Raw genomic sequence first — 24,871 nt, forward strand, 5'->3', positions numbered from 1 at the left:
GATCTTTATTTCAGAGAAGCATAACCACGGTACCATATGTAATTTTTTTCTGGAACCGGTTGTCAGATGGTATTATGTGGAACGAAGTTTGGCGACTCCCTAATCAGTTTTTAATTACCAATAAAATTAAAGATATTTCTTATAAATTAATACACAGAATTTATACTTCTAAAGATTATCTTTAAAGCAAATTCAATTTAGACATTGATACAAGCTGTAGCTTTTGTAAAACTTCCAAGAAATCTACTATACATCTTTTTTGGCAGAGTTTATGTGTTTTTATCTCAGAAAATGTATTTAAAGGATTTGTACTGTTTTATTTGGTCTAAACAAAAACCAAAGACAATTCAACTTTGATAACAGATATCTGTCAGTCTGCCCCAGGGCAGCTGTAGCTTGCCTTCACCAGTGTATGAATGTGAGAGTGAATGAATAGTGGTATTGAGGAAGCGCTTTGAGGGGTCCCGAAAAGCGCTATGTAAATGCAATCCATTATTATTATTATTATATATGATTAACTTGTTAATTTAAATGGCTAAATTTCATATTCACAAGTCCAAATGTTTAGGAAGACATCCCTCTTTTTATGTATTCTCCTTTGAACTTGTACAGTATCTTAATTCAATTAAGAACTCCACTAACCCAAAAGCTATAAAAACTATTGGTGTTTGTGAGAAAATCAAAATCTTTCAATCACTTTATTCTTTGGCTTGATCAGTTACTTTCCTCCTAGCATATTTATATTGTAGGTTCTGAATTTTGTTTTTTTATTTGGATTGACTATGGTATGTAATTTTATGGTACTGTTTAATTGTATTTTGTATTGTACTGAGGTTTAAATGAAGGTTTGAAGGCCCCCCCCCCCCCCCCCCCAAAAAAAAAAAAACCAAACAAACTGCTGAAACGTGGGCTGTGTCCCAATTAAGAGACCGCACGCTTTTTTTTTTTTTAACTTTATTTATCACATTTTAGACATACAGTCAAGTAAAACAGGGATCAAATAAAAGATGACATTGTGGTAGTACAATGAAGAACAGAAAGAGTGACAAGGACAGTGAGACAAAAGTGAGTACAAAAAATAAAATAAATTAAGGGGAACATAAATAAACAGAAGTTTGCAAGACCCAAAATCAAGTTAGCAGTTTCAATCGGTTATAGATGTTAACAGTCTTGAGAGCCTTAGTGTTTTTTGATGAGGAGATTGTCCTTATATATTGTGCAAGTTCCATTTTTAATATAGGAAGTTCAGGCTTTCTGCCGAGGACTTTGCTTTTGTGTATATGAAATTTTGCCAAAAATAAAACCAAATTTATAAAGAAGAAAGCATCATTGTCCTTGTCTTTAAAATTATAATAGCCAAAGATAACATCCTTATAGTATAGTTGAAGATTAGGGAGAACAAAGTCAGTAATAAACTTGTGGAAATCCTTCCAGAATTTACATGTAAATTTACATGACCAAAACAGATGAGAAACTGTTTCAGGTTGCTCTTGACAGAAGGTACAATTTACATTTATTTCAGCCATAGTGGAGCACTGTGGGAGCATCTGTGTAACATGGACAGACCAGATGGGATGGCATCGAACACTATTGAGAATTCTTTAGGCGTTATCGGTACATTGTATCTCCTGAGGAACTCAGAGTAATTATAAAAGAGTCCATCTTCTCTATATAACTGACTAACCAAGATTATTCCATTATTAAACCAGTTATTTAAAAAAAGAGTTTTATTTTTATAAATAATATTGCAGTTATTCCAAATAAAACAGTTTTGTGGAGAGAAATTGTGTTTGTAAATCAGCGCCCATGCCAAAAGAATTTGTTGATGAAAGTGAGAAAGTTTCAGTGGTATTTTTGGAATACTATAATTGCAGAGCAGTAGGAAGTTAAGGCCTCCTAAATTAGAGAACACATGATAAGAGACCGCACGCTTGAAGTATGCATTTTGAGTGTGATTACGTCACCGCCACGCGACGACGGCTGTCCCAATTTGAAGTTTACTTCAAATGCGTACTCCAAATGCACCGTCAATTTCCCCAAATATCAAACGTGGTCCGTGTCACTACCCGATCCGTACCGGAAACCCGATCGGTACCCCGCATGCGCGAAAGGTGTCTACTTCTGGTCGAAGCGTTTTACGATAGTTACGGGTCAGAGTATCTGTTAAGATGTTAAGAATAACAAGTATCTCTTAAAATGTTTCCGATAATGAAACATTTAATAGAATGTAGACAAAAACAAAAAAATAAAAAGATAGTGACAGATCGGGGCTCCCGATCCTTACTGCGCATGTGTAAAGTCGGACCGTACCGCGCATGTGCTAGGGTTTTCTTCTTCTTCTGTTCGTTTAATGGCAGTTTACTCCCCAGTGTACGAGGATACCGCCACCTGCTGACCGAGCGAATGAACCCTATTGTAAACTGAATTAGCGTCATTACAAACGTGTGTTAAATTTGATTTAGTGATAATCGAGTGTGTTTATGCTTGTCTGTGTGGAGAGGATTGTTGGAAAAGTGATGATAATGTCCGCTATCACTGTCAATTGCCAGTAAACACTTCATCTGGCTGCTGAATCTTCGCGTGACATATTATAAAGTCTGTATTATTAACTCTGTCATTAGGCACCATTCTTCTTATTTTACGGCGCTGTTGTTCAATCGGGGAACGCTCTCTGTTGAGGAGAAAAGCAAAAATTTGTTGCGGATACGGATTATCCATTGTTTAAATGTCTCGGTAGTCGAAAAGGAGGCAGAGCTGCTGAGAAATGCTAGGAGCTAACTGGGCGCTAACCGTATCATTCAAATATATGGAATGTCGCAATGTTGGCAAAGAGAGGAAGTGACGTAAGATTTGCGCATGCGGGGTACCGATCGGGTTTCCGGTACGGATCGGGTAGTGACATGTACAAATCGGGTCTACCTGATCCGTACCGCGCATGTGCAGGGGTTTTCTTCTTGTTCTGTTCGTTTAATGGCAGTTTACTCCCCAGTGTACGAGGATACCGCCACCTGCTGACCGAGCGAATGAACCCTATTGTAAACTGAATTAGCATCATAACAAACGTGTGTTAAATTTGATTTAGTGATAGTCGAGTGTGTTTATGTTTGTCTGTGTGGAGAAGATTGATTGGAATAGTGATGATGATGTCCGCTATCATTGTCAGTTGTCAGTAAACACTTCATCTGGCTGATGAATCTACACGTGAGATATTACAAAGTCTGTATTATTAACTCTGTAATTAGGCGCCATTCTTCTTATTTTACGGCGCTGTTGTTCAATCGGGGAACGCTCTCTGTTGAGGAGAAAAGCATGAATTTGTTTGTATACGGATTATCCATTGTTTAAATGTCCCGGTAGTCGAAAAGGAGGCAGAGCTGCTGAGAAACGCTAGGAGCTAACTGGGCGCTAACCGTATCATTCAAATATATATATATTTTTATTTGTATAAATTAACAATTACAGCGCATATCTTACAAATCAAAAAGATATGTACAAGTATAAATATAGGTGGTTAAGAACAAAGCAGCCATTGAACAAAGAACAAAAGAACAGTATAGGTCAGAAATAACATAAAGCAGCATACAAGTACATTAAATGACCTTCCATATAAAGTAAAAAACAAAGAAATCAAAAATACGCACACACAGCCTAGCTACATCAGTTGAAAAGCAGCATCAAAAATTCCAGTAAGGTGTGAGCTTTATTTAAGTTACACTTGTCTAATGAAGCCTTCAATAGAAGGACTTCATTTTTAAAGTCAGCAAAAATCGGAGTAATTTTCAAGAAGCGACATTTATGAATAAAAATATTTGCAACTATAAATAAGTTCTTAATCCCAAATTCTATTTTCTGTTTGCAGGCCAAATCGAATTACTTGAAAGGTTAGAGAAGGGCAGTCAATATTTTTAGAGGTTAACCAGTTCTGAAAATCATCCCAAAAAGATCTGGAACTTTCACATGAATAAAAAAGGTGCTCTGTAGTCTAAATATCAGTGTTGCAAAAAGTGCATGCGTTCGTATCTATATTGAATTTCTTGTGAAGATAGTCCTTGGACGGGTATATGGCATTTAAGATTTTAAAGTGATTTTCTTTTGCTTTTGGTGAAATTGGAAAAGAAAGATACTTAGTCAAAAACCTCGAATTATAATCTTTAAACAGATATTTTCTTTTTAATTGAGAAGGAAAAAGTTGTTTGGTTAGAATAGTCCTTAAAAATGTAATATTGCATGTCTTTCCTTTAAATTGACGATCATCAATAATTAAGGACGGTTCACGAATTATAGAGGAAGAATAGGTTAAACTGGCTTTAGCCATCTGAATCATTGCAGGGGGAATGGCTTTCACAACTTTAATGAATTTACTTTGAGTACATGATAAGCCATAATTATCTTAATATACATTGCCGTCATTGTCTAAAAGGTGTAAAACGGTCCAAATTCCATGATCCCTCCAATCCTTATAAAAGATGGATTTTCTTTTTTATCAATATACATCTGTTGTTCCAAATCGAATTTGTATGTGGAGAAAAATTATGCTTGTAAATCATTTTCCAGTACTGGAGAACCTGTTTATGAAAATTGGATAATTTAATTGGTAATTTGGAAATTTCTAAGTCACACTTTAAGAGAAATTCAATGCCACCAAGCGTCTCGAAAATTACTTTGGGGAAATAAAACCAAATACTGTTTGAGTTATTTATGAAAGACTGCAACCATTTGAGTTTGATGGAACCATCCACTGCTCAAAATCAATCGCATTCAAACCTCCTTCTTCAAATGATTTCACTTCATCGTTTTTCCTAATATAATGTTGCTTGTTTCTCCAAATGTAATTAAAGTGAATTTGATTTATATTATTGATTAGTCTATTGGAAACATATAAGCATTTGATGGAAAAATCAGTCGAGAGTAGAGCAGGGCGATATGGCCAAAAATATTTATCACGATATATATTTGAAAATTTGCGATAACGATATAACCGACGATATAATTGATGCGAGACAAAATACAACTCCACAATATTACTAGCGCAAAAAGACAACCTTCCATTTATTTTCACTTAAACAAGAAGCTGGTTTTTATGTACATTAAAGCTTTATAAAAATGTAACAGTGCAAATGCAAATTCCTTGCTGAAAGTTTAACCAAAAGGCATTTCCAGTAGAAATGGGCTGACATATCCTGAGCATAACCATGTATAATATCCACTGAAGTTAAAAAGAGGTGCTTTGCAACATTAAACTGCAGTGTGCAGTACGCATTTTTCGGACCATAAGGTGCACGGGATTATAAGGCACATTAAGCGAAACAAAGCAGTCAGATAAATCAAACTTTATTAAACTCATTCTTCTTGCTTCCTCCACTTCTGTACCATTGATTCATTAATGTTGAATTCTCTGGCAGCTGCTCTATTCCCATGTTGTTGCAGTATATTAATGACTAACCTCGTATTGTGGATGGATTATCTCAGTTGTTCTCCTGACTGAAGTTTGGTCCGTTTACAGTATCCTGCCATGCGATTGCATTTGTCTCTAACCATGAAGAACCTTCACGTTAACTTTTATAAGTGGAAAAGTGTTAGTGTTCGTCCTCCAGCTTCACTGTTTATGTTATGCTAACATAGCTGTGTCGCTAGCGATCACGTAGCACATCATTATATACCAGCTAGCCCAACTTCAGTAACCCTACAAACGTCACTGCTGTTTAGTTTCCTGTCTTCATTTATGTTGGAAGTGATAGCAGAGCTGTACGTTTGATTTTTTTCAGAAATCTCTCCGTCAGAACGTGCTATATCATGCTTAGGTAACTAGCGAAACGAGCGAGCTAACTTCCGCTAGCTTCCTGCTAACTTCTAACTCCGTTAAATGTAATAACTTTTGTTTTCATGGATGCCTGGAAGTTAAACTTTATAGTTACACCTGGTAAAGCAGCAATGCTGATCGTTTTATTAAAGATGAAAGAATTTAGACAGTTTTTAACTCTAAGTGATGCTGCAGTGTTGTTTGACCTGAAGAATACGGAGTTTAGGACCCAGATTACTCACAGATTTAAGAGCATCTTAGTCCGACAAATATGACAATAACGACGGACGCTTGCATGTTCTGCAAAAAATGTGCTTTGTTGTGTATCTGACGGACAAACACCAAACCAGTTCCACATCACTGAAGTTGCACCATTTTTACAAACCAATTCAGGTTCATCTGTTTCACTCAACAATCGGCCATGTGCGTATGAAAACAAAGGCACTGCGCATGCGCGTTTTACTCCCATTCTATCGCGATATTTCATTTTCCTATCGTTGCCTAACATTATACCGGTATTACCGTGAACGGTATAATATGGCCCAGCCCTAGTCGAGAGATACCTTCTGTTTTAGTAAGCAAGACGCATCCAAAGATGGAGAGGTCTCTTTGTAACCAGCTGATTTGGATCTTTTTAGATTTCTGGGTAATATGCTCAAAATTTAGATTTTCTCTATTATTTGTATTCTTTGAGATTATAATACCCAAATATTTAATTTCTGTTTTTATAGCTATGTTAAGAGAGATATTGGGTTTACAATCATGAATAGTTAATAATTCGCATTTTCTAATATTCAGGTACAAACCAGAGGCCTTTGAAAATAGTGAAATTTCATTTAGTGTAAGAGGAACCTGTGACATGTTCTTTAAAAACAGTGTAGTATCATCTGCTAATTGACTTATGATCAATGGGGCTCCCATCAAATTCAGTGGTTGAATATTTGGATTGTGTTTCATGAAAATAGCTAAAAGTTCCGTTACAATAATGAAAAGTAACGGAGAAGCTGGACACCCCTGACGGATTCCTCGACTGATGTTAAATCGTTTAGACGTTCCAAAAGGTAAAGAAATAGAACTATTGATGTCAGAGTATAATAAAGAAATTAAATCTATGAATTTTTTTTACCAAAATACTGTAAAGCTTTTAAAATGAAAGGATGTTCGACCGTATCAAATGCTTTATAAAAGTCTACAAAAAGAATCACACCATCATCTTCAATTAAGTGATTATAATCCAGTAGATCTAAAACCAATCTAATATTATTGTGGATAGAACGATTTTTAAGGAACCCAGATTGTGTTTCACTAATAATCTGATCTAAGCTGTCCTTTAATCCGTTTGCAATAACATGAGCAAGAATTTTATAATCTGTATTCAATAGAGTAATTTGTCGTAGATTATCGATTAGTCTTTACCAGGTTTGGGAATAAGGGAGATAAGACCCTGTTTCATTGCCGTTGCTAATGTTTCATTACTAATGATTTCCTTAATAGTTTTGAAGAAAAATTCTTTTATTTCTTTCCAGAAGAATTTATAAAAGATGGCAGTCAAGCCATCCCGACCAGGAGCTTTGTCCATTTTCAGTTTGTTTAAGGCTTGATCTAAGTGATCCAGCACCGCAGCAATTTCCTAATGTTGTAAACCTCAACATCTGGCAATAAACCCATTCTGATTCTGATTCTGATATATCAGAATCACAAATTTCTCTGAATACAGAATCGATTTTTGGAATATAAGGTTCAATCTGATCAAAAACGACAAAAGGGATTTCTTATCAGCCTCCGATATAAACTGTCTATTACAATAGCTATTTATATTGTAAAGTAATTTACTTTCAGATTCCTTTTGTTGTCTACTTTTCATTTTACTAAACGTAATTGAAAATTCTCTAACTTTAAATTAAAAAAATTCCCATCCGTGTGTGTAAGTACCAATTGTTCCATCATTGCAAATTTTATGGAGGAGGTCTTTAACCATCTTAACATACTCATCATCAATTAACAGATCTGCATTGAATTTCCAGTAGTCTTTTTTAAATTGTGTTTTATTTTCAGGGTTAAGTTTAAGAGTAATAATACTGTGATCTGTCAATGGGGCTGCTGAGATGGAAACATGTGAAACATATCTATATAGTAAAGTTGAGCCCAACCACAGATCTAATCTGGACATATTATCTCCCACCATCAACATCTCCCACCCCATGCAGCAGACTGTGACAGCACTGAGCAGCTCCTTCAGTGGGAGACTGCGGCACCCACGGTGTGGGACGGAGAGATTTCGCAGGTCTTTCCTCCCCACTGCTGTCAGACTCCATAATAAAGACTTTAACTGATCAAGCACACACATCCATACATATGCAATAATACTAAGTGCAATAATCCTTTCTGTCATCGTTGTATTTTTACTCAGTTGTATATAGTATTTGTATTTGTATTCTATTTTTATCTTATTGTATATTTATTTTATTTTATTCTACTGTATATAGTATTTTATTTTATTCTATTCTGTACAGTTGTGTACTGTATTTATTCTTATTGTATTCTAATTTTTGCCTCATAACTTTTGCACTGTCCACTTCCTGCTGTGACAAAACAAATTTCCCACGTGTGGGACTAATAAAGGTTATCTTATCTTATCTTATTACCATTTGGTTTAATCCAAGAGAATTGAGTAACTCCAGGCTTTTTCTCTCTCCGTATATCACTTAAATTGTTTGAATCAATGAACTTTGTTAGAATTGGATTCCACTGATTAATACTGTATCTTGGAGGATTTCTATCCTGCCATTCATTTGGAACAAGATTAAAGTCACCGCCTAGTAATACATGGTCTGTGTGGTATAAAAGTTTATACTCGGAAAGGACATCTGTTATTTTTTCCAGCATGAGCTTATTTAGAGTTACAGAGGAGTACCCATAAACATTTACTAGAATCACAAATGAACCATCAATATTCAATACAACTGCCAGCCAGTGTCCTGAATTATCAGCCTGAAAAGTCACAACCTTCCCTGGACATCGGTAGAAACAGAGAGCTACTCCAGCAGAGTGGTTGGATCCGTGGCTGAAGAGGATTTTTTCACCCCACTGATTTGACCAGAAGGTGGCATCAGCGTCACTTGAATGAGTTTCTTGTAGTAAGGCGCAATTCGCTTTTAGCCCTTTGATAAACAAAAACATTGCTTTTCTTTTAACGTTATCCCTGAGACCTCTAACACTCAACGACACAAAGGATAAAAATGTGCGTAGGACAAAAAAAAACCAGAGTTCAAAATATTAAGAATATCAAACTTGAATATATACAAAAAAGAAAAATTTAGTTTACTTTCCTGTTTAGGGAAAGGTGAAAGAACAGCGGTGCCGGCACCTCCTATCCCATTCAAAACTGTCAAACGTCCCTCTTTATGTAGAGTTCAGAGAATAAGTAAAAATGCATTTTTACTTATTCTCTGAACTCTACATAAACTCAGTCAGACTCATAAACTCAGTCTGCTTCTTGCTATCTAAAATATAACAGGACACTGGCGTAAATTCTCGACCGTCTCATACTTCTGTTTAATCAGTTTTCTGTTTGACGTTTATTCAGCTGTGTGAAAATCCCGGAGGAACCCACCCGGGGGATTAATAAAGTTTTATCTAATCTAATCTAATCTAATCTAATAACTTTAATCTCAGCCAAACCGATTTACTCATGAACAAATAAAACACTGAAAAAATCCCAACAATAACATTTTTAGGTTGTCTAAGTGACTTATATATTACGTTTAACCTGAGTAGCGAAACTCCGCGTGATCTGAAAATGTTGTGCCGTTTTCGGTGGCTTCAGTGACCCTCGAGCTCCCGGCTTGCTATCGAGCTGGTGGGTAGCTGATGCTCCGAAAACGTCGAAGCACTTTTGCAAATATGCGATATCTTGATAAACCTAGCAGATATTTGATGTTTACACAGCTAGTTTCTCGCCTGAAAATATGTTAAAAGTTTATTTTGTGACCTAGAAAGATTAGTAAGAGTAATTTTAAAACTTAGTAGCGGCCGCCATTATTGGAAACTGGAGTTTGGCTATGAATTCTGGGATATGGTAAGACACGAAGGACACACCCGACCCATCCTTCAAATTCGGGGAAAAGGAGTCATTTGTCGGCTGCATTCGGAGGAGTCTACGAATTTGGACAGCCTTCGGCGCGTCGCTGTGACATAATCGGTCTACAAATGCGGCCTCAGGAGGATGCAACCCATGACTTTGGACACGACCAATGTCCGGTGCACGCTTCGTGGTCCCATATATCCCCCATGTTGGCCACATGTCGGCAAAGTTATGTGACATTAGCAGTGTTGGGAAGGTTACTTTTAAAATGTATTCCACTAAAGATTACAGAATACATGCCCCAAAATGTATTCAGTTACGTTACTCAATGAGAGTAACGTATTCTGAATACTTTGGATTACTTAATATATTATCATGCTTTTTACAACTGCATGAATGTACTGTTGCTGTGTGATTCATTACTATTACTGAAGGTCCTCTGCTCCGAACCGTAGTAAAGGGACCTCTGGCTAATACGTCGGTTCCGTGTCGGGCTCATAGCCAAAAAATAGAGACAGAGAGAGGTGTTGAAAGGCTGCTCCAACGGAACTTATTGTTTCGGAGGAAAACATGAACACAGTGTACAGTCGAGTCTTAATAGCTTACTTACAACTGGGCTCGTCAGGCACTCTTCTTGGCTGCAGTGGTTATTATTGTTTCTGCCCGGTGACAACTCGTACTTTTCCACTCACATTTTCCTCCCTCCTCGCGCTCACGGACACATAACAGGTATGGCAGTCCATTCTCCCTGCAGCACGGACTACACTGCCATAAGGCTACATTCTTTAGGCTTATTAGCTTAGCACAACAACAACAACAACAACAACAAAAAAGCGCTCTCTCACCCAGGAAACACACAGTCGCAGAGAGAGCGCGTCACCATGGCAACCGTAACGCTGCCGCCTGGAACAACAGAACATAGCTGTCAAACAAAACCCAAACAGTCCTGACCCGCCACAATATGAAACAGGAAAATACCGCCGTGTAATCCATTTATTTCAACAAAGTAACTGTATTCTGAATACCACCTTTTTAAACGGTAACTGTAACAGAATACAGTTACTCATATTTTGTATTTTAAATACGTAACGGCGGTACATGTATTCCGTTACTCCCCAACACTGGACATTAGTGATGTTTGTACTACGTCAGCGTTAACTTGGTTTTAAAGCCTCTACTCTGCCCAGTTTGACCCATTTAGCAGAAGTCAGCCTGTTTAAGGCTCTGATATCTATTCTGTATGACCTAAAGCAGTTATGACATGGTCTGATTTTCTCACCCAATAAAGGAATATTTAATATATCAGTCTACTCTTCATTCTATCAGAAACAGTTATCACAGCTCGTACATTTTGTTTTTACACATATATGTAAGCATTGAGCCAAATGTAGTAATGCCAACATATTAAAAGAACAATATTTGTCTCATATATAATACATCTATATACACACTGTCAAAGATACTTGTCTTTGAGTGAAGATTTAAGGTGATAGGAAATATAAATAAATGCAACTTGAATCTTTGACCTAGAGTTCAAGCTCACTGCTGTAATATATATCATAATAATCTGACAATATATATAATATTGTCCATATTATACAGTATTTACATTACCACAGTGAGATGATTTTAGTCTCATGAACAACATTAGCTAATTGTTATTTACTAACTAATCTTGAAATGACTGTTCAGTGCAGAAATGAAGCCCAACAATCATGTTTTACAGTCCCGTGGTCTCAGCCTCAGATACTCAACTAATCACAGTGATGTCATGACAAAAATGAATGACCAACAAAACATTTTTTTCTCCTTCATTTCTGTCAAACAATGCTGTATGTAACATTTCTCGCGGTTAGTATCATGGTTGCTAGGCAACCTGAACAGCATGACGAAGGCTAGACCGTCTCATTTCACAAGCCTCTCACTTCCGCATTTCTCGTACTTATAGTACGCACCGTACGTAGTAAACATAGTGCGCGTACTTCAAGCGTGCCGACCCTGAATTGGGACACAGCCGTGGTTTGCGACACATGTGGCACAAAAGTGCTCCAAGAGTGAGGTGTTGTGGCCATACTAGGGTGACATTCAAAAGACCTGTTTGGGGGGGGGGGTCAAAATTCAGAGGCTGCTTCCACCTGAGGACCTGGCCTTTGCGGTCTAAAGAAAGCCGGGTAGTGCATCACAGGCTCCCTCGGTGGAGTGAAACTCTGTCGTCTGCTCCTTGCTATCTAAAATATAACCGGGTGCTGGCGTAAACTCTTCTGTTTAATCATTTTCTGTTTGATGTTTATTCAGCTGTGTGAAAACCCCGGAGGAACCCTCCTGAGGGATTAATAAAGTTAAATTTAATCTAATCTAATAACTTTAATCTCAGCCAAACCGATTTAATCACAAACAAATAAAACACTGAAAAAGCCAAACAATAACATTTTTAAGTTATCAAAGTGACTTATATATCCTGTTTAACCCGAGTAGCAAAAGACCGCGGGGGTTTGAAGACGATGTGTCGGTCGGCTCAGATATTTGACGTTTACACAGCTACATTCTCACCTGAAAATATGTTAAAAGTTTTTTTTGCGACCCAGAAAGAGAAATAAGAGTAATATTAAAACTAAGTCGCTGCCGTCATTGCTGGAAACTGGAATTGGTTGGGCCGCACTATGAATTCTGCGATATGGTTTTTCAATTTTGTTGTCCGGGTGGAAAATCTGGAGAAATTCGGGAGAATCGTGCCTCCGGGATTCTCCCAGAAAAATCTGGAGGGTTGGCATGTATGGTTGTGGATACACCACTAACCTTGTCAAACACCTCAGAGTAAATCATATCACAGAATATGACGAGCGTATGTTGAGGCGAACTGAAGAGGAGAAGAGGGACAGGTGCTGCTAGGGCGAGACAGACGTCTCTCATGAAGTCCTTTAGTGCTGCAGGCAGGCAAAGTGTTCAAATAGGCAGAACTTCAGATTTTTTATTTCTATATGATGAACTCTGCATTATTAAGTAATAAGAACAAGTAATCTGATGCCCTGTAATCATTATGATGCTATAATTTGAGATACAATAAATAAAATAAGTTTTTGCAAGTATCGGTATCGGATCAGTATCGTCGATACCACCCTGAATATTACTTGGTATCAGATCGGAAAGGAAATCAGTGGTATCGCACATCACTATTACGGAGTCGTGTAAATAGTAGGGGTGCAATGATACTCGTATCGATATTGAACCGTTCGATACAGTGCTTTCGGTTCGGTACGCATATGTATCGAACAATTCAAAATTTTTAATTTATTTTATCAACTTTCCTTCTGACGATGCTGTCTTTGTTGAGCGCTCAGTGGATCTGCGCTCGACAGTGCAGCCTAGGCGGAGTAGTCGAGCGCAGATTCACTGAGTGCAGGGAGACAGAAGTTAAGCTCTCCTTGCAACATAGCAAATTGAACCTCCCCCACCCTCATTCAGATCTGGCGTTTGGAACTATTTTGGTTTTCATGTGACATATGATCCTGAAGGTAAGCGCGTCATGGACAAAAGTAAAACAGTATGTTGGATGTGCCACGCAATGCTCAATTACATGGGTGGGAACTAGTGCGTTAGCGCAGTTTGCTCGTTAATGTGTTGACGCTGTCCAGCCCCACGCACAGGGGCTGCACTGTGTGGGGCTAACTTGAGCTAACTTGCTAACGGAGAGTTGCCGTGTTAATGCGGTTATGACACACACACACACACAATTTAGTTGACTCTGCAATGAAAGCTGAGTTTGACAGGCTTAAAATCCTATTTTTGCACCAAAATGGGGGATTCCCATAGAACTGGCATATGCTGGCATAAAAAACAAAACAAAACAAGAAGACAACCTCGCTGTTAAAGAGAAGCTCTTGACCAAAACATGCAAATGATTTACCAGTTGGAGATAATGTTTCTGAATTTCTGGAAATTTTTTTGTTTTGTTTATTTCTTTGTTTGTTTCTTAACAGAAGTCCAGAATATTTGTGCTTTTTTATCATCTGTTAAGCAGTGCTGAAGTCTTATTTTTTGTAAAAAAGACAGGTTGGCCTTTTTATACTGTTACGGCCTCTGGCCTCAGGTGGCCCCGCCTTCCTCTATGGAAATCAAAGTGCTCCAGGACTCACGGGGGATTGGCTGGCCCGGACCTATACTCGCCCCAACTTCATGCAGATCAGAGCGTGTCAGACCACTCACACCATTGGCTGCTGCAGGAGCCTTGAGTACGACAGACCAATGACACAGCTGCCTGCAATTACCTGAGAATATAAAAGGCTGTGGATTCTTCATTCGTGGAGGGACTTGTTGATTCGAACAGACTGTGTAGACTGTCCCTCTCATTTATGTTACATCCGCTGTCGCCTAGCAGAGCCGGGTCGTAACAATACCTGTTGCTTAACATAACCCGTGTGTGTGTTTGTGTGTTTGTGTACGTGTGTGCGTTAAAAATATCTGTTTATGCTGGAACATTCACCAGATATTATTTGAGTGACACTTCTTGCCAGATGACTGACCTCTTGCCAGTGGTGGTGGTGCATGGAGGGGCAGGGTTTGTCCCAAAGGAGCGGATGGAACTGTCCATTTCAGGGGTTTGTGCAGCAGTGCGGACAGGGTACGCTATCCTCAAGGGAGGGGGCAGCAGCATGGATGCTGTGGTGGAGGCTGTGAGCCAGATGGAGAATAACCCTGCCTTCAATGCAGGTAATGGAGAAACTCAGAATTTTATTAAATATTTTCACTTACTATATATATATATATATATATATATATATATATGAATGAATGAATGACACTATGAACAGAGAGAAATGAATATATTACCTTTTTTGTTTTTTTGGACACTGAGATGGTGTAAGAAAATTTTAAATATTGGGTTGCACAAGGAATCAAATTCAATTGGTTAAAAAAAACACTGCACAAAAAAATATGACCAATATACCACACAAATTTTTCTTATTTGATTTTATATATTTCACTGATGTTGTGGTATCTCTTTTGTGAAAGTAAAGCAGTCAATAAGAATTTGTTGGGATGAGAAGAAACAAACAGTTTAGCTGTTGAGTAAACCTGCTGCGTGTAGCTCTGATCACCTAAGAGACACCAACAGGCCATATGTCACTGCAGGACACTAAAGATTCTTGGAGCTGCATCATTTCTCAATTCATATTTTAGGCTGTGGGTCAGTGCTGAACATCAAAGGAGAGGTGGAGATGGATGCTATCGTGATGGATGGCAAAACACTGGCAAGCGGAGCAGTGTCCGCAGTACGCAACATAGCTAACCCCATCCAGCTAGCAAGACTTGTTATGGACAAGGTATGCATGTTTCTCCTGACTGAACTGCAGGAACTGTGTGGAATCATGCATGTGTGGAGACCGCTGTGGATTTTTATCTGAAAATACATAATGGACACCTACAGGACCTTTCTCCCTTCATCAGCACCTTTATCTATCAATGTAGCTAAAGGTGCTGATTACAGCCTGTTTACAGCTGTAGCTATGATTCCTTCTTCTGATAAGAACAAAATTCTATATGCTTGAACTGAAACCGTTAGTATAGTCTGGACGAAGCACAGTATTTCAAATGTGCTCTGTAACTTTTTACAGTGTGAACTTTGATCTTTGCTTCAGACCAGTCACGCGTATCTGACAGCCGAAGGTGCTAATCAGTTTGCTCGATCCATGGGGATCGAGGAGGTCCCCCAGGAGTCCCTCATCACTGAGTATTCCCGCATGCGCTGGAGGAAGAACCTTGCACCTGATGCCAACCCTGTGGAGTGCCAAATGTGAGACACAACAGTTTTAAGCTTGCTAGCATTATTTATTTTCATTTTTTAAAGTAATATGAAATGAAATGACCCCTTTTAGTATGTAACCGATCAATAGACATCTCTGCCGTGCACGCACTGATCCATAAGCTCACTGTGTTGCATAATGTGGACTCTGACTTCCTTCACTCACGTCTCTTAGTGTAGATAAAGGGAGGAAGCGAGTCTTTGCAGGACTTACACAAACCCAGAAAGATGTTATCTCACTTTGAATTTAAAAAAAAGACTGAAAAGGAATATTTGGCAACTAATTGGGTAAATTAACAGCGGGTCAGCAAAATGATTGGGTATTTAAAAAACAAACATCTTAGAGAAGCAGAGCTTTTCCAGTCTGTAGAGTACACCCAGCACAGACACACGCACACACAGGCAGGTATAGCCAACTTCCACGTTTATTGATATATTTGTATTTTGACAGCTGACTCAGTCGCACCGTCTGACAGCTCGAGCCCAGCTGATCTCTCCTGGCCGCTCCTCCTCGTCTCACTATAAACACAGCGGAGGAGACCATCATCAGTCCATAAACAATATCAGCTGTTCTTACCGGCCTCGCGGCGCCGCCCCGTTGAGCCTTCCGCTCCACTCCTCCCCTGCAGCTGCGCCCGGGGCCACGCCTCCGCCACACAGTCCTTTTTACCAGTCTGTAGAAAACTGCATAGACGTTGGTGTTGAGCAGTTAAACAAGAGTACCTAATGAAGTGGCCGCTGAGTGTATTTGACACACGGAGAGGAAAAAGCAAAACAGAACAAAATAGAACTAGAGCTCTCAGATATGTTCTGCTACTCTGCTCTCTTTTGTAGGGGGAAGGCAGGCACAGTTGGTGCAGTAGCAGTTGACTTAGAGGGCAACTTAGCCTGTGCAACTTCCACTGGTGGGATGCTGAACAAGATGGAAGGTCGGGTGGGTGACACCCCCATCATAGGTCAGTTCACACATGCCTGGTAATTATTTACATGCAGTTGTAATCGTTTTTGTGTCTTCGCTGAGCTTTTAACCTTTAGCCAGTCTTAAATGAATAGTTATTTAGTGAACAATGGGAGTATGGTTAATATTTGATTCAATTCTAGGTTACCTAAGAATGTTTTGTTAGACAGCAGCAGGAAAAAAACTTCTGACCTAAATTGTATTTAAACATAGGTGTATGCTGTGATATCAGTGGCTAAATCCTAGTCTAGTTTGGTAAACGGCAGCAACTTGCTTTTGGTAGTTGCGTCAATCCCATCTAATCTGTCACTATCGATAAATGAGTGACAGGAGTATTTTTTTGAAACAAATGCTTGAATTAAAAAAAAAAAAAAAAGACTGTCTGCAAAACTTGGGCAAAATGTCCAAAACTAATGCAGAACATTAATTAAAGAGACAAATGTGCAGAATCAAAGTTTTAAAGCAGTGGGCTGCTTTGCAAAAGGAACTAGAACTTATTTCAATCAATGGATTACAACAACCAAAAGTCTGAATCACAACAGTGTTGCTGCCTGCTGTGGTTCAGTTCAAGCAAATTTAAGGGAAAGCCTTAGTCTTCCATCTAGTGAAATAAATGTGTAACTGCATCCATGTGCAGGTGAGACTTCAAAAAATGTTTTTAATAACAACATTTTCAACATTTCATAGCAGAGCCTCTTTATTGACAGTATTAAATGTCCAAATGCTGTTTCAAGAACATACAAGGTGGCATGTAGATAGACTGTATATAAAAGACAGATGTATTCAGTCTGACACCCATGTGTCACCCAAGTGGCTTGCTCAATGTATTTAGTGTTTCAACTGCGACAATGTTGCACAAACGGCCATAATATTTGCCAAAATATTACATTCAAATGTTCCAAAAGGCACCAAAACTGCAAACTCAGTGGGGAGATCAGACTCAAATGAATGTAAGTAAGGTTGTGCCATATACTGTATGTTACATCTGCAATAGTGTTGATACAAGCAATGCCATCTGCACCTTCTCTAGCTGCTTCACACAACGTTCATATCCCCCGCCTCTCACTAGCAGCAGAACACACCTCCCTGGTCCTTATAAGGCATTTTGGGAGGTCAGTAAAGCTCCTGTTTCACAACATCAAAATATTAAACAGTCATCATAAATTTTATGATGCTCGGCTGGTGCACATAATAACATTAGCCGTTCAATTATTAGAATTGTGACTACACAACAGCAGCATTAGCCATCTGTCAGTTTTATCATTAAAGACACGGCTAAAATCTGTTCTCCCAGGGCTGCCTCTGGGTGTTGCTAGTGTTTTCATAAAGCTTCCAAACCTGCTTATAGCTGCAGGAAGATCCAGAGAACAGCTCAGTAAGCTGTGCAGGATGGCTGAAATATTTTGTCTTTGTCAGGGTCTGGAGGGTATGCTGACAACCAGTCAGGAGCAGTGTCCACCACAGGCCACGGTGAGACCATCATGAAGATTACACTGGCCAGACTCATCCTGTTCCACATGGAGCAAGGTAACACACACACACACACACTTGTTTTCATATCTTAGTAAATACATCTCATTGACATAATGCTTTCCCCAGCGCTTACCCTGACCCTAACCATCAAAAATGAATGCCTAACCATAACCTAGTTGTAACCCAGACACTAAAACCACACTTTGAGCTTAAAAAATGCCTTCAGACTTGTGGGGATGGGCATCTTGTCCCCGTGAGTGACTGTTGGTCCCTAAAAGTATAGTAGCATGCCAATTTTCTGTCCTCACAAAGATGTCTAAACATGTACACACACACACAAATCTGAGCCACTGTGGCTGAGGGGGTTGAGAACCAGCTGCGAAGTTGGTAACACTTTGCCACACACAGCTTCAACTCTCATATTTGATTTATTTACATCCAGAAAAAAACTAAAACTCCTCAGAGGAGCCGCGACTAAGCCTTTTTACCCATGGGACTTGCATGCACTGTTTCTGGGGTCCTGGAAGCTATTTGGACCTAGGTTTTTGTTTGTTTTTCCTTGATTTGTCCTTCACTGTAGCAGTATACCAATTATCCCAGTAAAGCTCTTCTTGTTTTCTTCCTGTAACCAAGTTTTGACTTTAGCACAAATGCTAACTGTAACAATGAGCCTCTCTCCAGACTGTTCAATTAAAACAAAAAGAGTTAAAGTGCTGTTTCTTGTGTCTCCTCTTTTGTCAGGTCGGTCGGTAGAAGATGCCAGTGACTTGGGCCTGGCCTGCATGCAGTCCAGACTTGGGGGGCTAGGCGGGGTAGTGACAGTGGATCCTCAGGGCCACTGGGCTGCCCGCTTCAGCAGCAACTACATGTCGTGGGCTGCAGCCCAGAGGGATATTGTGCACTATGGCCAGTACTCTGGAGAACACTTCACCCAAAGCATCAACTGATGGATGTTGTTGTTCTTTTTTTTTAACTATCATTTTTAAGAGAGAATTTGATACTACTTGGACAACAAAAGAAATTCAGTACAAGTTTATCCGGGTGCTAAGATAGATGGTCATTGTGCATTTGATTAAAACACAAAGTTATAACACAAAATGTTTTTATCCGCAAAGGCTTACAGAGCCTATGAATTCTAGGCTGGAACTAATTTCAGATTACACTCTTAAAACTGATCTTTAATGCAGTCTTAACATTGCCTTAGTGCTTGTATGTTAGCAATCACCAATCACATCAGGCCTAGCAAGGGCTTTATTTAGGATAAATGGTATTAAGCAATAAGTTCAAAATCACCAGTAAATCATGTGTAGATGATTGTTTTTGGCAGCATTGTACCAGAAACCAAGTCCAGACCGTAACCGTGAATACCCATGAACGTTTTTTTATTGTATGTTCATTAAGTTCAGGTTTCGAGTGAGTCTGTGCAGGAAGCAAAGTGGACACGAGTCCTGTAGGTCCTGTACAGGACTTAAGAACTCCAAGCCATTCATTTGATCTCATTTCTTAAGAATAAAATTACAGAGTTGTTTAAATTTCTTGATTGAAAAAAAGAGTTTTCGTGAGATTTCTTTAAATGAATGTTTGAATGGCAATCACAGCAAAATAAATCGGAAACTGAAAATGTGGTGTGGGGACTTTAAATAAACTGAATTGAAATATTTGTGAATGTGATCTTCAGATGTTTTATTTTTACCGTTTTTGTGTTAATGTGATGTCAGTGTAAATTACTGAACCTCTTCAGCTTCCACTAATCTGCTCTTTGATGACGTTGTGCAATCAAGTATTGTGAAAATTTTATAGAGAACTGCTGCCTTGCTGCTTTATGTGTGTTAAATGTGCTGGCGGATGAACTGACCCAGTGTCTGTGAAGAGCTGCTGATCACATAATGATTGTTAATACTGATTGTAATGGCTATCTTTGCTTCTTCTTGGAGTTCTCTATTTCTCTTATATCTAAAATAAGAGTCTGGATGGACAAGAGGCTGTTTTACGTGTCGGTTTGTGCAACAACGACGGTAAAACCATCGTGTCGCCCCGCCATTCGCTTGTTTTATTTCTCACAAACTTTTCACAAAAAAAGCATCATATCCTTTTCAGGCTTTTCAAAATAAAACATTTAATAACTATAAATGGCGCTAACATTCCGGCCCCTAATTCTTACTGCTAAGGCATAACAATTACATATTAACACAATAAAGCGTCATTTAATATTAACACTCATAATCTAACTGGCTTAACCAAACATTATATGAAACATAAGTCATATGTGTTGAACATAAATCTGTTACACATGAGGCTGAGATTCAAACTGTTGCCTCCATTTCAAGCAATTAACATAACTTGTCGATAGGCCCCTCCAAAACGCTAGTTTTGGTTTTGACAAACACGTCTGACAAGTCCATGTGAGTCTGGAACTGATCTCTCAACCTTTCCCATTAACCAGGAACCTCTTGGTGCACTGTCATCAACTATAAGAACAACATCTCCTGGTCTCAGATTTCTCCTAGTCACTAACCACTTCTGTCTTTCTTGTAGAAGCGGCAAATACTCTTTATTCCAATGCTTCCAAAAAATGTCTGACAGGTACTGCACCTGTCTCCACCTTTTCTTTTTTGCATACAAGTCCTCTCTTTGAAACAATCCAGGTGGCAGTACTGGCTGCCCTTTACAGTTTTTGCTCGTTGCTTGAACACTATAAACCCATGCTTAGACTAAAGTAACACATCTTGAAGCTTTTGTTACCATACCCCAAACACATGTACCCATACCTTAAACAAAAGTGCTGCTTTGCACTCTGGTTGCAATTATGCAACACACTTACTCCTTTATGCAACACACATGGTCCTGCATGCTACACTCTATTTCATACATAAGACACTTCGTTCAAAAATGAAATTTCAGGGTGCCATTTGGAAAACACATGTATCCAAAATACAAAACACATCGGGTAATTGCAACCACTCAAATATACACCTGAAGGCACTTACTTGCAAAACTGAACACCAATTAGCCAACCGCAAAAAGCCCTCAGTTTAGCCATTTCAAGAACTTTGCAAGCATGGATGGAGGGAGAGCAAGAGGAAGAGGAGGAGGAGGTCAAAGAGGCCATGCACGGACCTATATTTCTGATGATATAAGAGCAACTTTGGTGGACCATGTCATCAACCACGGCCTGACTATGAGGGGAGCTGGGCAGAGAGACCACCCACATCTAAGCCGCTTCACAGTGGCATCTGTAATAAGAAAATTCCGACTAGAAAACAGGTCTGTCTTCATCTCACTGCCTTCTACTCTACTCAGATGGTTTTTATAGTACTGTTCTACAGTTACCATATCAAGTGTACAGGGTATTGCAGGGTGCTAATGCTCCTTTTGCAGCCAAAGTGGTAGTTTCTGTGAAACATACCATGATTACTTATATTGAAGTACAGTGTTGTACAGTGGATGACACAGTATATACAGTAAAGTACTGTAAGAAAAATAAGCAAACCGATGACAATATGTGGTTGTATTTCTCTAGAATGACTCGAAGACCTTCTGGGGGAGGACGCCAACGCCTGTTCACACAACGGCAGGAACTTGCCGTTGTGGACCTAGTGAGGGCAGACAATGCCATCCGTCTCCACCAGCTACGAAAGCAAATACTTGCAGACAGGCAAGTGTTCAACAACATAAACCATGTGAGCATCACCACCATCAGACGCATCTTGGGAAAACACAGCATCACCATGAAGCAGCTCTACAGAGTCCCATTTGAGAGGAACAGTGACAGGGTCAAAGGACTTCGAGCTGAATATGTACCATATCAGTACCACATGAATACATTCTGAGAGCTACACAGGTACCTGTGTGATGGGTGAGGGTTCTGTATGTGTAGCACTGTAGTACAGTAATATGTTCTCTTTTTTCTTTTTTTTTTACAGAGAATCTTGGCCATGGATGGAGCTGCACAGCCTCATGAATTCATTTTCATTGATGAAGCTGGATTCGACCTGTGCAAAACAAGACGACGGGGTCGTAATGTAATTGGCCAAAGGGCAATTGTGCACGTTCCAGGGCAGCGCGGGGGAAATATCACATTGTGTGCCGCCATAAGCCTTCGAGGGCTTCTGCATCATCATGCAAAACTAGGTCCATACAATAGGCAACATATACTCACATTTCTAGATGCTCTCCATGATATAGTTGTACAGAACAGACCAGATCAGCCCAGGTTTGTGGTGATATAACGGATAATGTCAGTTTCCATCGGGCTGCTCTGGTCCAGGCCTGGTTCTCCAACCACAGTCAACTTGAAGTGGTATGCTTGCCCCCTTACTCACCATTTTTAAACCCTATAGAGGAATTTTTTTAGGCTTGGAGATGGCGTGTATATGACCGCCAACTACATGCCTGCATGCCTCTTCTGCAGGCAATGGAACAGGCCTGCGGCGACATTCAGGTGACAGCAATCCATGGATGGTTTTGACATGGAAGAGGATATTTTCCCCAGTGCCTAGCGGGAGAAGACATTGCTTGCGATGTTGATGAGGTCCTGTGGCCAGACCCCAACAGACGGCGGGATCCATGAGCCCACGTATGCACAATTGTCATGATTTTTTGTTTACAGTATAGTGTTTTTTCTATTACTGTATTATGGGTTTTTTGTTTTTGTTTTGTTTTTTTGCTTTATCTGAATTCATGGTACTGCAATGTACAATATTGAGTAGGCCTATTTGCTTTTTTGGTTGTTTGCAAATGTGTCTCCTGAAAATATGCCTTCTGAATGAACAATGGAAATCAAAGACTGCAGTGCTTTATATAAAGTAGACTAGTGTGTTCCCCCTGCTCTGTAAGTGTTTGCATATGATGCAAGTATGTGTCATTTTGTCAACAGAGTTACATTTTGACAAAGGAATGTCAGGTTTTGATAGCAGAGTTTAGGTTTTGAGAGTAGAGTTTCAATTTGGTGCAGATGTGAATGGTATATTTCCCAGTGTTGTGTCATGTGTACTTGTGTTTAGGGTTTTGGCACAATGAGCAAAGTTTTGCAAAATGTGTTCAGGCAACGGGCAAAAACTGTAAGAAGAAGTAGATGATTGGGTGTAAGTGCGTCTAAATCATTGGGGTCATTAGCCGCTCTTGTTATTGGCCTGCCGTTGACAAATGCTTCAATTTCACATAGCAATGTCCGCAAACATACATCATCCAGAGGTTGCTGCTTTAGGATCTGGTTAAGAATTCTCCTAACTGAGCGAATTTGCCTCTCCCAGATTCCTCCAAAAAATGTGGCCCTGCTGGGGGGTTAAATATCCAGGTGATGCCCTTTTCCATGAGCATTTCTGAGATTTTTGAATGATTCCATCCCTTGATTGCTTCACGCATTTCCATTTCTGCACCCACAAGGTTAGTGCCATTGTCTGATCTCATGACAGACACTTGACCTCGTCTTGCAATAAACCTCCTGAATGCATTTATGCAAGAATCAGTCTCAAGTGAGTGGGCAACTTCTATGTGTATTGCTCTAACAGCAAGACATGTAAACAATACACCATATTGCTTAACTCTGCTGCGCCCATGCTTGACCTCAAAAGGTCCAAAATAGTCTACGCCCACTTTGCGAATGGAGGTTTGTCAGGAATCAGGCGATCTTGTGGCAAGTTTGCCATTCTTTGTTCACCAGGTTTCGGAGATGTCCTTCTACATGTTACACACTTTGACAGGATCTTTCTTATTGCTGAATCTTCCTGTGGAATCCAGAATCTCAGCCTGGATAATGTGTAATTCCTTCCTCCATGACCTGTTTCTTTGTGAATGTGTCTCAGAATCAAAGTAGAAACATGATGACCTTTAGGGAGAATCACTGGATGCTTACAGTTTTTTCTGATTGCTTAAGCACATTTTTTGTAACTAGTGGCTAATTTTGCAAAACTCTTCACACAAATAAGAAAACCTGTCACCCAATCAGCAAAACATTGTAGTTTTCTTGTAAAAGAGAATAACCCTTGCTTAACTCTCCACACCTTTGTAAAAATGGTATTTTCGTATCCAACAGTTAACACAAGCCATCATATTAATAAGCACACAATGCACCAACTGCACACTGATGGTATGAATACAAAACACATCTGGCTTTTGCTTCCTCTGTGCACAAGGTAGGCTATGTCAGTTTGAGCTCATACTTCTGTCATAGATCCATAAGCATAGAGGGATCCAAACTTCAAGTACTGGTGTTTATTCAAACACATCAAAACAAACACAAGTGTTTATTTTCAAGTATAGGATTATTTGCAGTCGCCATAATGACTATATGGGTTACTTGGTCTGCAGTGAACATGCTTCCTCTGCCCCCAGCATCTGGTCATCTAGCAATTCTGTAAAGTAACAATTTCAGTATTTTTACATCAATGGTATTGGTGTGTTTCTCATTGGCATATGGCAGTGCTACAAATCTTTGTGCGAAGTGACTGTACTCACCGATTCTCATTTCAAGATGTCCCTATGGTGCTTGCTACAGTGTAGCGGCTCGAGTTAGGCTGGACCCGTTGGCCAGCTTCCCTCAGGGTCATTCCACGGTTGATTACATGGTCCACTATTGTAGCTCTGATGTCATCAGCAATTCTATTTCTTACTCTTCCTACCCTTCCTCTCCCCCCTCCTCATCTTCCTCTCCTCCCTCCTCGTCCTCCTCTTGCTCCTCCTTGTCCTTGTCGTCCTCTTCATCCTACTTCTTCACCTCCACGTCCTCTTCCTCGGCCTCCTCTACTTCTCACTCTT

The 24,871-nt window shown here is 39.4% G+C and overlaps 1 protein-coding gene across 2 annotated transcripts in view; it reads left to right on the plus strand.

Annotated features, from left to right (window-relative positions):
• asrgl1 (asparaginase and isoaspartyl peptidase 1) overlaps positions 1-20,080 on the plus strand; it is a 33,159-nt gene extending 13,079 nt beyond the window's left edge. Inside the window, exons 2-7 of one of the 2 annotated variants that reach the window (XM_086258315.1) lie at positions 14,368-14,591; positions 15,063-15,205; positions 15,521-15,675; positions 16,519-16,640; positions 18,059-18,169; positions 18,857-20,080. In XM_086258315.1, the coding sequence (XP_086114441.1) occupies positions 14,396-14,591; positions 15,063-15,205; positions 15,521-15,675; positions 16,519-16,640; positions 18,059-18,169; positions 18,857-19,062 (933 nt within the window). In that variant the 5' untranslated portion in view covers positions 14,368-14,395 and the 3' untranslated portion in view covers positions 19,063-20,080. The remainder of the gene's footprint in view (positions 1-14,367; positions 14,592-15,062; positions 15,206-15,520; positions 15,676-16,518; positions 16,641-18,058; positions 18,170-18,856) is intronic. The other variant, XM_086258316.1, reaches the window with a different exon arrangement.
• The last annotated feature ends 4,791 nt before the right edge of the window (positions 20,081-24,871 follow it).

The sequence above is a fragment of the Aulonocara sp. 'chitande type north' Nkhata Bay genome, linkage group LG13, assembly GCF_057382095.1.
Source record: "Aulonocara sp. 'chitande type north' Nkhata Bay isolate Kocher_YH1m ecotype deep benthic linkage group LG13, A_spYH_male_GT1.1, whole genome shotgun sequence".
In the NCBI taxonomy this organism is placed as follows: Eukaryota; Metazoa; Chordata; class Actinopteri; order Cichliformes; family Cichlidae; genus Aulonocara; species Aulonocara sp. 'chitande type north' Nkhata Bay.